Source organism: Erithacus rubecula, assembly GCF_903797595.1.
Source record: "Erithacus rubecula genome assembly, chromosome: 5".
Lineage (NCBI taxonomy): Eukaryota > Metazoa > Chordata > Aves > Passeriformes > Muscicapidae > Erithacus > Erithacus rubecula.
Window position 1 is genome coordinate 27,824,677 of NC_136687.1, and position 12,971 is coordinate 27,837,647.

The 12,971-nt window shown below is 36.9% G+C and overlaps 1 protein-coding gene across 2 annotated transcripts in view; it reads right to left on the reverse strand.

Annotated features, from left to right (window-relative positions):
* MTUS1 (microtubule associated scaffold protein 1) overlaps window positions 1–12,971 on the reverse strand; it is a 115,595-nt gene that overhangs the window by 66,097 nt on the left and 36,527 nt on the right. For both annotated transcript variants that reach the window (XM_079306721.1, XM_079306720.1), the window contains exon 3: window positions 11,011–11,206. In XM_079306721.1, coding sequence (XP_079162847.1) covers window positions 11,011–11,206 — 196 coding nt within the window. The remainder of the gene's footprint in view (window positions 1–11,010; window positions 11,207–12,971) is intronic.

A 12,971-nucleotide genomic window follows, 5' to 3' on the forward strand; every position in this document is an offset into this window, starting at 1 on the left:
TATCCCGAAAACTGAGTAATTCTACAGGACTAGTTTAACAGCACTTCCAAAATCAGATTCCTAATGGCCAGCTGGCACAGAGACATTTTTTATATAAGTCCAGTTTTCATCTGAGTTTGTTGAATACAACCCAACAGCTAAATTGATCAAATAGGAAAAGCACCTATATAGGAGGTAGAGTGTAGGAGGAGCTCACTCTTGCACCAAGAACAAAGCAAATACACTTTCGACAAGAAAATCTGAGTTTAGACAAATTAAGCTTTTAGTTTGTTTCCTGAAAAGTATGCATCTAGATTAAAATTTCAATGGCCTAGAGTAGTTACATACACACAGACTTCTCTTGCCAGCTTTAAGGTGACTCCTGTCAGCCCCAAGATCTTAATAGAGCCTTCTGAATATGGGTAACAGGTTGCCATACAAAAACAGAGATATGGAAGACAGACTTATATTTTTTAGAAAGTATTTTGTTATTTAGATTTTTTTTAACTAAAATATGTTAATTTCTTACGTCACTGCCATTTTCAAGGCTGATAGTTTATTTTAATGCAAAAGAAGCAACTAGAGTGTCTCAGCTTTGACTTAGAACAATCAAATTTCTATCTAAAGGGAATACCTTTCCCTTTATTCTTGTCACTATAAACATTCAAATTTGGCTTAAGCTAGAAAACTACTGAAATATGACAAAAATAGCTAGTTATTTTACCTTAAGCAACACTAGTTTTGCTATAGGACTTCTACTCTTAAATACTAAAGATTAAGATATTTCAATTTACACCAAACTCAAGACATTATGACATTAAAGGGACTGCACTAAATTTTAGACAAGAATAACATGCCCAATGTCTGCTTTTCAACAGTAGGTGGTGTGACAGGATTAGGTAACTTGTCTCAAAATATCCTGTAGCAAGTATACAAAAACAGGAACAGGACTGGTAAAGGAAGGTATGTCCAATCTACTTCCCTCAGTTCAGACTAATCCAGAAACAAAAGAGAAACTTCACAATATATACTAAACCTGCATTAGCATACTACATACTATTGGTCACAGAACATAACACAAAAGCTTCAACGAGCAATTAAACAAGCTTTGCTTCAGGTCACTTTTCAGAGGTTCCCTTTTACTACTTGTCATTACTACACAAAACTCTGACTCTGCACATAGCTTTACTGTAGCCTGGTATTAAACCTCTGAGAGGAAATTATCAGCCATATTTTAAATTTCTTGAAAGTTACTGAAAGGGACAACTGAATATATGGAACATGCTCAAAAACATACAAGCTTTGTTGTGCTATGAGAACACTACAAACCACAAATTCACACTTTTTAAAAATACCTCTGAAACAGCACTCCAGACAACATAATATAAATAATTTTGTGTTTGATCAAAAATGTTTATGTCACATTTGCATGTCACAGAACAAACCTGACAGCTTTTAATTTTTCACAATGTTTTCTAAAATCTTGTTCCATTAATGGGTCAACATACCAGGAAAATAACTAATCCAAACCAGTCAGGAATTCCTTTTTCTAAATAGCCTCCCAGCAAAACAAGGTACAAACCCCAACAACTCCCCCAAAAAACAAACAGAAAAAAGCATCACTGTACAAACACTGTACAAAGTTTGTATGACTTAGATGAGTTAAAGTTCTACATTACAAAAGGGAGCTAGAGGAACAAATGCATTTTATCAGCTGCATTTGATTATTTAAAGATTTGATTGTACACATTTGATTGTTATTGTGCTGGAGTCATTCATCCAGTCCAAAACATACAGGAACAAAATCCTGTTTTCTTCACAGTGACTTGCACACAAGAGAGATCACAATCTAGTACAGCATGTTCCTTGTACATGATCTGCAGCAAGCCCAGCTTTGCAGAGACTGGAGTGTGGCAGTGCTCTGAACTCAAACCCATCCAGTGAGAACAGCTATCTCTAGGATGTCCAGTTTCAAAAGCAGGTCAAACAGATGATCTTTTCTCTAGTTTTGCCACTGACTGGTACTTTCTTATAATGCTTCTACTAAAATAATTATTCAAGCACTCAAATACATTTTTCAAAAGCCCAGCTCAAGGGAGAATTTAACATATGACACAAGATCATTAAGTAACTATTCTAGGTATTACTTCAATTAATGGTCTTAAAGGTTTTTTTCATAAGTACCATTCCCCAAGAAAGAGGTTACACAGAATTAAATGCAAAGGTTTTGAAGACAGAAGCAGGAAGATATGGAGTACAAACAGAAGTATTGGAAATGAGCATAAAAGCAGGATATTTAGCCATTACTATAAAGGCAACAAGCAGCAGCATCAAAGTAATAGGCTTTCATCTGTTATTTAATCTAGTCACTGAAGTGGGATACCAGAAATACCACATTCCTCTACAGTGAACTAATGAGTTGGCAATTCTTTAGAAAAAAAAGTCTCCATACAACAACCAGTTACTTGAACTGTGTTAAAGTCTCTCTTGTATTGCAATGGAAATAAACAAAGAAAAAAGCTCATTCATTTCTTCTCAAGAAGATCTGAAGTCAGCTTTTTTATCCTTACTCAAATAATCATCCTTTCATATCAATCCATCATGGGTGGTTATTGTCAAGAAAAAGTTAAGGCTTCCTTTAAGCAGCACTGGAACCTAAAAAACCACACATTGACAGAATGCTGACATGAGGAGCATTGTAAAGCCAAATACCTATTCACAAATTCTGAAATTTCCACCATTTCAAAACATATAAACACTTTTTACATCTAGAGCTGAAAAATGAGCAACTGGCATTCACAGAGCTACATAACACCTGGAAATCAGTGGTTGGAACCCTTTTCCAAACACAAACTTTGGGCACACTAAGTGCAAAAGGAACTTGTTGAAGGATACTGTTTGTTGTTGCTACTTTTGTTTAAACCTAAAGCTAACTCTAATAGTTGGTTTGGCCCTTAAATGCCTAATTTCTTAAAACTGTTGAATTTTGGATTTCTGCTTTATGCATTTGATTTTCCCTGCGAGCTTAAAAATACAAAGGGCTCTGCTTTAAAAATGCTAAACTTCTCAGCTGGTGAAAAAGCCCTGTCTAAGCCTACAGTACAAGGTCTTGATAAAGTTCAGGGAGTAAACCTCCAAGAAAACATTGCCATCTACTGAAAAGTACAAGTAAATAATGGAAAAATAAACTAGATTTTAGTATTGTTTCCAGCAGACCAATCTTAACATGTAAGAGTGCTTATGGTTGCCATTTTAAACAGTGTAAAGCAGTAGCAATACAAACAATTTTCTGATGGCTGCAAGCTCCCCAGTTTGCCTGATTAGCCATTCAGCATTATTAACTATACTATCTATTATGCTATACATGTATCAGTGTTCCTTCAAGGAAGGAAGAGTGGTTACAGCATGTTTTGTAATTCTATGATAAAGCCTTTCTAATTATTTCTGCCTTTTAAAGTCTCAAACTATTACCAAAAAGGCAGGACACAGTTACATTATGTTGCTATGAATGCTCAAATGTTCAACATAAACATGGACAAAGTCAGAGAATGTCAAGTTATTTCTAGGTCTTGAAATATTCATAGGAGAGAAATTTATTTGTTTAGCAGATAATAGCTGGTCAGAGAACAGCTTATATACTAAGGCAAGATTCAATTCTCCATTGATACAGACTTCCACAGCATTCTTCCCATCCTCAGACAGGTAGCAAGAAACCAGCAGTAAGCTAGTGTCAAAAATATAGCTAGGGTGTCAGCAGCCACAGTTATGTGTTCACATGCTCTTGCCCTTGAAGCTAAACATTCTTGGACTAAAACTGGAGAACAGATCACCACTACTACAGAGCATTTATCAGCAGTTACCAACAACCAGAACATCCTTTTTCTTCCCTCAAATGACCCTATCACCAGAAGAGTCTGGTGTTTGCAATTAGGACAAGAGAGAAGATGTGTAGGGTCGTATGTATGCCTACTATGCAATTTCACTATCCCCCCTTTCTATCTGGTCCAGTTTTGAAATGTGGCAGCTTTCCTCTCAGTTAAACCCTTCCAGAATTATCTTCCCTTCAACCTCTTGCACTATGAGCTCTCTAGCACTTAGAAACAGCCCCTCTCTTCCCTGGCCTCAAGTTTGAGCTCATACCTGCTCTCTCACCTCCTGTCTGCCCATAATAATGCCTGCCTGGATTTAGTCCATTTTAGGTTTTTCCTTTGTAGACTGAACTAGGGCAGCCCCATGAGAGACCATGTCTGCACAGCCATGCTGCCACGTCCTGTGACTCCAGGAAAAGCCTGTTTCTGGACAACAGATAGTTCCACACTAGCTTCCCAGGCACAGTAGTGGCAAAGCTTGCCCACTCAGGTTTTGCCAGGAGACTGCATGCTGACTTAAACAATCCAATCCTAACCACAAGCTTTAACACAGCTATGGTAAAGTTCTGTCTGTTTAGGAGTACTGGGCACAAGAAGTCAAATCAATGTACTGCAAAATAAGCTGAGGCAAAAGAAAGCCATCAACTCCATCTAATCATGCTTTTCACTATTGTCCTGTTCTCCATGCATGCTATGTTCTCCATAACCCTTCAGGTTGGGCACTGATTTTTTTTTTTTTACTTAGACTGCAGCTTTAGAACTCATGTTATCTACAAAATCTTTTGTTTTCTGTTGCAGGGCTTCATCTGTTCCTTGAATGAAAGAGGAAACCTGCTGTAGCAAAACAAACACAAATTTCTTCTGGAAGACAATTATGTGTATTTCCCTCCTCCTTTACCCTTACCCTGAGAGAATTCACAACTAAGCAGCACGAGTAAGGAGTTATTTGAAGACACACCAGCATGTCCTTGCAAGTAAATGACTAGGCACCAAGAAATTCCCCTGAAGGGAAGTAATGCACACCTCTCTCCTGAAAGAGAATATTCTTATAGATACATCCACACTTCTGACAGTGCCAATATGCTGACTGTTAAAATCAGTGTCTGCAAGTATGATCATGCCTCTTGGTACAGGTACAACATATAAAACTTCAACGGGGCTAGTCACAAAATTGCCTGTAAAAAAATCTGGGAACATATGTGAAAAATTTATTTCCCTAACTATGGTCACTGATGGCACCTGAAACAAAGCTGACAGGATGAAAGGCCCCTTTTGAAAGCCAACAGATTATCTAAATTACCCAAAAACTCAAATATTTCCAACTCCTTCTGCCTCTTCTCCCCTATCCCCACAAAACTCAGAGAACCACATCCAAATCATCCAGAGATAAATAAACCAGCTTGCTTTGAAATCATTCATAGCAACAGATCCCATACTACCTCACAAACAAAAACCTTTCCACTTCTACTTGTTTCTTATGGTCAACTTGACTTCCAAAGCTAAATAAGAAGTATTTTATTCCAAAATATGTTTTTATGATGAACCCTATGAAAGGCTTACAAAACACAAGCAGAACCTATCCCACAGGAAGAGTCCCTTGTTAATGGAAAGCATAAAAAAAATAGGTGTAAAAGTTATGGCAAGCTTTTCTGCTAGTGTATGTAGTCAAGGCTAAAAGCAAGTTGACAAAGCTACCTTCGGATTACATAATTTCGTTGCTTCTTTCTGCCTTCATATTGTGAATTGACCATTTTGTAGCTGAATGATCATCACCTGGGGCAGGAGTTTACCAGTCAGTACTCAGCACAACTAAATATATTGCTCCAGGCAGCTTGCAGCAAACCATTCCTGCTCAGGATGTCCAGGAAGTGAGGGCAAAGTAGACTGGAAATATTACCAGGTAAGTCCAACTCAAGTGACTGGAGAAACAACAAATTACAAGACTACCAGGCCCTCAAAATTAACACCGTTTTTCTGAAGTCTCATAAACTCATCAACTGAATAAAAGTGCTTTTGGATACACTTTTTCCCAGTTTTTCCCCAGTTCAGAGAACTTGTTATGAATAGTCACTACACAGTAGGAATGTCTGAATCAACGTGACCAAAAAAAAATCATAGACAAGCTTTGTGCCATACTATGGACTACAGATCTTATGTTCTATGGAGACCCATGTATTAGTTTCCTCCCTCCGATGCTTCTGAAGGGGAACATGAAAGTTTTAAGTTCACTTTCAACACAGGCTTCAATTAGTACAGATATATTAAAGAAAAGGAGACTGAAAATGGGGCTGAAACGCAGTAATCTGGACTAAAAAGGATGAATAATCATCTTGGGTAAATTAGTGTATAAGGAACCTGCTTTTATGATCCATAAAAGAAGATGGCTGCTCCATAAAAGAAAAGTGTAAAAAGACTGGCTGGAACTAAATTTAAAGCCTTATTTCTAGATCCTGGTGCATTCCATATTTGTTTATGAGAAAGTGTATGAACACCTTTACAAGTAACTGTCTATTTTAGGATTTTCAGTAAAGTCACAACTGTTTCAATCCAGAGAACCTGGAAGTTATGTTTGTCTTTTTAATTATTTTGTTTCCTCTTGGCATTATGTCAATCCAGCTGGAAAGAGTCACATGGTAAATAACAGGAATGATACAAGCTGAAAAATTATTTTCAGTTACTATATTTGGGTTGGCTCCTAGTTCAGTGTCAGAACAAAGACTCAAGAACTGTGGGAATGCTTAGTGGAACTAAATTGTTTTGGTCCTGCTTCACTAGTATGTGAAAGGCTATACCAAAAAGTCCTGAATTACCAAGTTTATATATGTCTCCAGCTGTACGAAATCTGACTGAAACCATTCGGTTTGAATTTTCCATCTGAGAAGCCTTTCTTCGTGCAATTATCAGCCACAACACTCAACAACAAACTGACTCTTAATCTCTCACTGCCTGTTCTGGTTTTAACTATGGAAGCTTCTCTCAATCACACATTTAATAAATGACCAAGCCAAAATTCAACTATTCGAAATTCAAAGGAAGTTAGCAATTAGGAGCCAAAAAGAAAAGCAGTACTTCAAAGTATGACTAAATCTGCATGCACGTATTTTCTGTAGCATCTGGGAAATGATTTTTCCCAAGCTTCTGGAAATGGCAAGAAAAGTCCTTGAGTATAGTCAACTTGTCATAAAGGAAAGGTCTCACTTGTTAAAAAACACCTTTAAGGAAACACAGAACTCATACTTTAAAGCTTCTCTGTACCCAAGCATTCATTGGTCTTGTTAAATGCTATGAAAATACCCTCAGGAGAAAAAGGGAGTGACCACTGGATTAGATTCATGGAAATAAGTAAAGCACAGGGTGTTATATTGAAGGAATATCAGTGACTTAAAACACAGACAAAAGGGTACTTGAAATGTCAAAAAAACCCCCATCAAATAGCAAGAGACATTTTTTGTTACACAGAGATTTACATGTTTTCCATTGTCTTGCTGCAAGTCTTTACAGTGATAAATATAAGTAATGGTGTAATGTCAAGGCGAAGTGGAGATTAAACTATAGCATGTCAGAAGTCTTACTTTCAGGTAGAGCTCCTCTCCCTTACATAATTTCAGGTAGGTTTTAGTCAGCAAAGTAAGGTAAAAAAGGCATCAGTGGCCATATACATTTTTAGATTTACTGTAAATCATTTAGTTTCCTATTTGATGCTGATCAAATAATTTCCTGTGGCTCAAACTGTCACAGTGCTTTTGTTCAAATGCACGGGCATTAATAAACAGTTGCTGGGACAGGTGTGATAGCAGAAAATCTTTGGAGTGATGTTCCCCAGGAACACCAAAGCTTATTGGCTTCTCCAATCCCCTACAACTCCTCCCTTCAACTGAGGCAAAGATATGACTTCACAAACCATTAACACCTCAACTACTATCAGGCTATTACTCCTACACACTGGCTGTGGTACATCCAAATTAGAAGGCTCTCTGTGTTTCCTGGGAACAAAAACAACAGTTCCTTTGATTTTGAATCTAGCTCAAAGTCCTCTACCAGGGCTCCAAAATTATATATCCCTTCCAGTAAAAAAAGGTAAGTCAAAAATGTCATTCTCTATCTTGAATTTCAATAAATGTTCTCACTGACAGAAAACAAACATCAAGACATACACCCTGCCATCCAGTACCACAGAAACCTACACACACCACCATGGAAAAATTACCTGTGGAAAATTAAGATTTTTGTCTTAGAGTATGTCATCCCTTCTTATAATGGAAGAGATGAATAATTAACAAAAATAATTTTGAGGCATCTAGCTTGCAGCAAATCTGGAAATCTGGTCACAGTTACAGAAATGGGGCTTCACCAATTCTCAAATCACTTTGGTACACTGGATCAAGGTCTTAGAAAACCTATTTCTAATTCAGCAAAAACTTCAAGTTCCAGCTAAGATACACCAATACTGGTGAACAAAGCTCACTATTTTGAAATAAACAAATCCAGTTCTTTCTAGCCTAATATGCTCTGAAAATAAACTCATAAAGTGTTTGGGATTTGAGTTCTGCTTTCCTTCTATCTTCTGTTCAGGTAAGAATCAGGAAATTTCCTGAGAAGAAATGCTTTCTATTGGGTTAGTATGTTAGCACTGAATATTTAAGTATTACAAGTGGAAAAAAAAAAATTATCAAAATCTCAACTCCTGACAAATTCCAACAATCTTATAACTGGTGTTTTACATACGGCTTTTTTTTTTTTTCATTTCTTGAACAGCCATTGTGTGAATACAATCCTCACAAGCTCTTGATTATTCTAGGAATAATACACACACTAGTACATTTTGGACAGATGCATTACTTCTGTCCCTCACCATACACACATGACTGCTGACATGGAGCTAGCTCTACTATCATGTTCCGAGTATTTAATGGATTCAACTACACAAACTTCTCTTGCTGTCCAATGATCCAAATACTATCAGTAACTGGTTAAGAAATAGCTGCATATATGTTAGCACCTCAGGAAGAAACAAGTTCACTAGGATTTGGACATTTTTAAAACTCAGCTTGACAAATGACTGAGCAATCTAATCTGAATTCAGTACTGACCCAGTTACAGGCAGCAGGGGCTGGACTAGGCGACCTTCAGAAGTCCTTTCCTTTCTGGATTTAGCTAGCCTGTCTGTAGTCTGACAAAATCCTGACAGCAAACAACTGTACAGCTACTGAATGATTTATCTAGGGGCTGAAGTTTAATATCAAAGTGTTCAAATGACTCTACTGGAAAAAACAGTTATTCCCTTCAGGGATGCTTTAGCCTAAATAGGTAAGTGGGTTTGGTTTACAAACCACCACTTCATCACAAAAAGTGTTATGTACAGTTCTACTTCAAAAAAATTAAAAACAGAAAGGGTAAGCAGCAGTAGATAAGGTTTTACCTGAAAGGAGTGGTCACATAATGCTGTGGTGGTTTAGCAGCAATCCCAAATAACAACTTCTTTGCCCTGTATTCCACCCTATAATCCTATCCTCTGCTTTGCATCAGTACAAGATGTACCAGGGAGCAAGGACACATGTTTAAAAACTACCATGGTAAGGGATGGAGAAGTTATCCTGATACAGCTGAATGCATCATATCCTACATTGTAGCACTAAAACACTGCATAAGTAAGATGAAGGGTAATATGTGCTAGGAACAGGGGACCAGGGAAAGGGCATGGAGAAAACAAATTTCTTTTCATGTGCAGTCTTACCAGATCACACCACATGTTTGAAATGTTAAAGTGCTGCTGCATGCTTTTAGTTTAAGCAGCCTTTTTCAAGCAGGAGAAATTTGGGAAATATTCTACTGACTACCATAATTTCAGCATACATTGATTAGTTAAGAAGTGACAGTTTTATCCTAAAAAAAAAAAAAAATTAAAAATCTGAGGAGTAAATGCTTTTATTTTAAACAGCAAATTACTTCTGTTTCTTCTGAAAGTAATTTTTTTTTTTTTCTGAAGGGAAGAAGTGAATCCTATAACTCATTTATGCTTACATTTCTTTCTAGTGACAATAACATAAATCTTATCTGGATTAATAACCTAAAGGAAAACACTACATCTATATCCATCTCTCTTCTTCTAAGGCCATAATTACAGGCAGGAAAGCTCTAGGTTGGTATTTAGAGGAGTGATGAGTTCTCCAAGAAATTGGCAGCCTACAAGTTGGTGACTGGTTCACTGAGCAAGTGCCTCACATGAGCAAGCCTCTAGTGGGAGAACAGCCTATACCCACTTTCTTTGAGAGACTCTCATCCCATAAAGGAATACGTATACAGATTTTATCACACTTCACCACCTACACATAATTAAGAGGACTATTTTTTACTGTTTTATAATCTTAGATTGAGTGGGTTAAAAAAGAAAAAAAAGGAACAGGTTTTACTGGGTACAACTGGGTGTGTACTTTCTGAATTACAGTGCATTGTAGTATAGTCATTCATAGACAGGCTACCTTTGCAACTAGTTAGGTTGCCACACTTGGTTAAAAAAGCCAGCACATAACCTACCAGAGTACTTCTGAATCCCTATCATACAGTTACAGAATGTAGTTTCTAGTCATGAGATTTGAACAGCAGCCTACAGACTAGATGAGAGATTCATCCCTGCCCTTGCTATTAAAAGTCTGAGTTTAATTAGCAGCTCAAGCAGTAGTCTCACCTTCAATTATGCCCTCCCCTTACTAGAAACTACAGAGCTATACTAAAATTAGGTTGAACAAAATATGTTATGTCCTGAAATAAGAACTCATTCCCATTGGGATAGCATGCAGTTGCTTATCATAAGAGCACTGTAGCTCAGCACTTTATTTTCTCCTCTTTCAAGTAATTTTAATTGTAATTTCACAAATACTAAAACCAAATATAAATAATATTTAATAATGATTTTCCTAATAGCACCACACCCTCCTAAACAAACTTCTTGCAAGATGAGATTTTACAACTGAGTTGTAACCTGCATCTTTTTTTTTTTTTTTGCCCCTGTATTAGCAATTCACAATTTTGACAGTATTGTATTCAACACTGACATATAGCTCAGTACCACCCTAAAAGCTGTGTCAGAAAAGTACATGAAATATAATAACCACTTTCTTAAAATTATGGAAAGTGGTAGTATTCCAGTGAAAAATTCTCTTACCAGTGCTTGATGAGAGAAGAGCTCCTTTGTGAGAAGGTGTTTTAATAGTGCTGATAGATTTATTTTCACATCCTCTCTTCAAGGTCAACACAGATGACACCATTTTAACCTTGGGAGTTAAAACACTTCGTAGTGTGATTTGGTCTTTCTTTGGTATGCTTTTCCCTTGTGTTGTCCCATCTTTCACAGAAGGCATCTGTTTTAAGAAAAAAAAGAAAAAAAAAGAAACCAAAAAGCCAACAACAATTCAACCCACACATCACCACTGTGAGAAACTAAATAACTCCTTCTGCAGCATCTGTAATGAAATACTGACCACAAAGATAGAAAACATGCTTAGTCTTTATCCTGTTGTCCACATCTGTATTTCAGAACCTCAAGAAAAATCTCCTGAATGGCCTTCAGCAACGCAAACCTATTAGTTTGAAGGTAATCACTAGGAATGACCAACACGCTAAAAAGATGTTACAGAGATAATTTTACATCAATTTATTCCTCCCCAAACTCTAATTAAGCCACTCAATTACATGACTACACCTAATCTCAAGATCTTAACCAACAAACTACACCTGAGAAGGTGTAGTTAATGTCCTGAGAAGTTAGTTGTCCTGTACTACCTGAAATGTCATAGCCCTTACAATAGTTTCCTGGTCTAGGTGTTATATCACAACAGCTTAAAATCCTTCACATTGAGGTGCCATAGATAAAACAAATAGAGGAGTAGACACAGGCAGGTTTAAAATAAATGGTTTATATGTGTGAAACATCTATTTTGATATTTTCAAACAGAATTTTGCTCCAGTTTATACAGTCTTTAGTCCACAGTCACTCTTGTCAAGCCTACAAAGACACACTTTACAGTTCAGCTCTTCATGTGCTTTTCTGTGACCCAAGCTGATTGCAACAGTTCAGACAGAGTACCGAACTTTCCATTTTTAACTACAGTCCTCATCTTCATTTTCAGTTGTTAATCTGTACTTTTACACTGAAGAACACCACTTCTTAAATTTAATCCAGCTGATTTGTCTACTGCACATTTTACAGAAATTTCTCTATTGCTGCTCCAGATAACAAGCAGAACAATTAAAATAACAGCTTTTCTTTTTGGCAATGGAATGAATTAAAAGCATTCTCTCCAATGCTTTATACCAAAAGTAGGGACTAATAAAGAATGCCAGTGCTTAAAGACTATAGAATTAAAACAGACTAACCTTGTTTTCATGCTTACTTAGGTTTTCAAGTTAAATTATAACTCCAATAAATAATAGTACTTATTAATTTCTTGTTTAATGGTTCAAAAATGTTTGAAGTATCTTCCCCCATATACTGAGCTTCACTGGAATTTTTCTGACAAATTAGTAAGGCCTCTGTTAAAAATTCAGAAAATGACAGTTTTACCAATAACAACTGCTGCCTCCATTTCACCAATTTAACATAAGCTGTTGAACCCACAAGCCAGCAACAGGAGAGACTCTAAAAGGCACCAAGACTCCAATTCTGTGTCTCTACCACACCTCCCAAAATCCTGGTCAATCCAATCCCGATACTCTTCCCTTCTTTCCCCCTGTTCTTTCTCTTTAAACCTTTTCAGTGCATTTGAAAGCAGCACCTTTCTCCTGACAGGCAGCTGACTCATCCAAAAATATTTCCTAACCAACCAGTGCATGCATACCTCCCGGCCAGGAAGTTTGCACCTTCCAGCTGGCTGACTGCCTAAAACCAGGTATATGCCCTCTGCATGAGAAATATTTCCTGACTACTCCCAACTATTCTAATGAGTCCCAGCTCTACTTCAAATAAATAAACTCCCAAATTATACAAAGGAGACAGTGAAAACAAGATGTTAAAAATAAAACCTGTCACAAATTTATGGGTCTCGAGGTTTTGTGTGACTGAATGTTACTGTATATATATGCACAACATTTACATAACGAATTCAAAAAGTCTACTTTAGTTCTAAA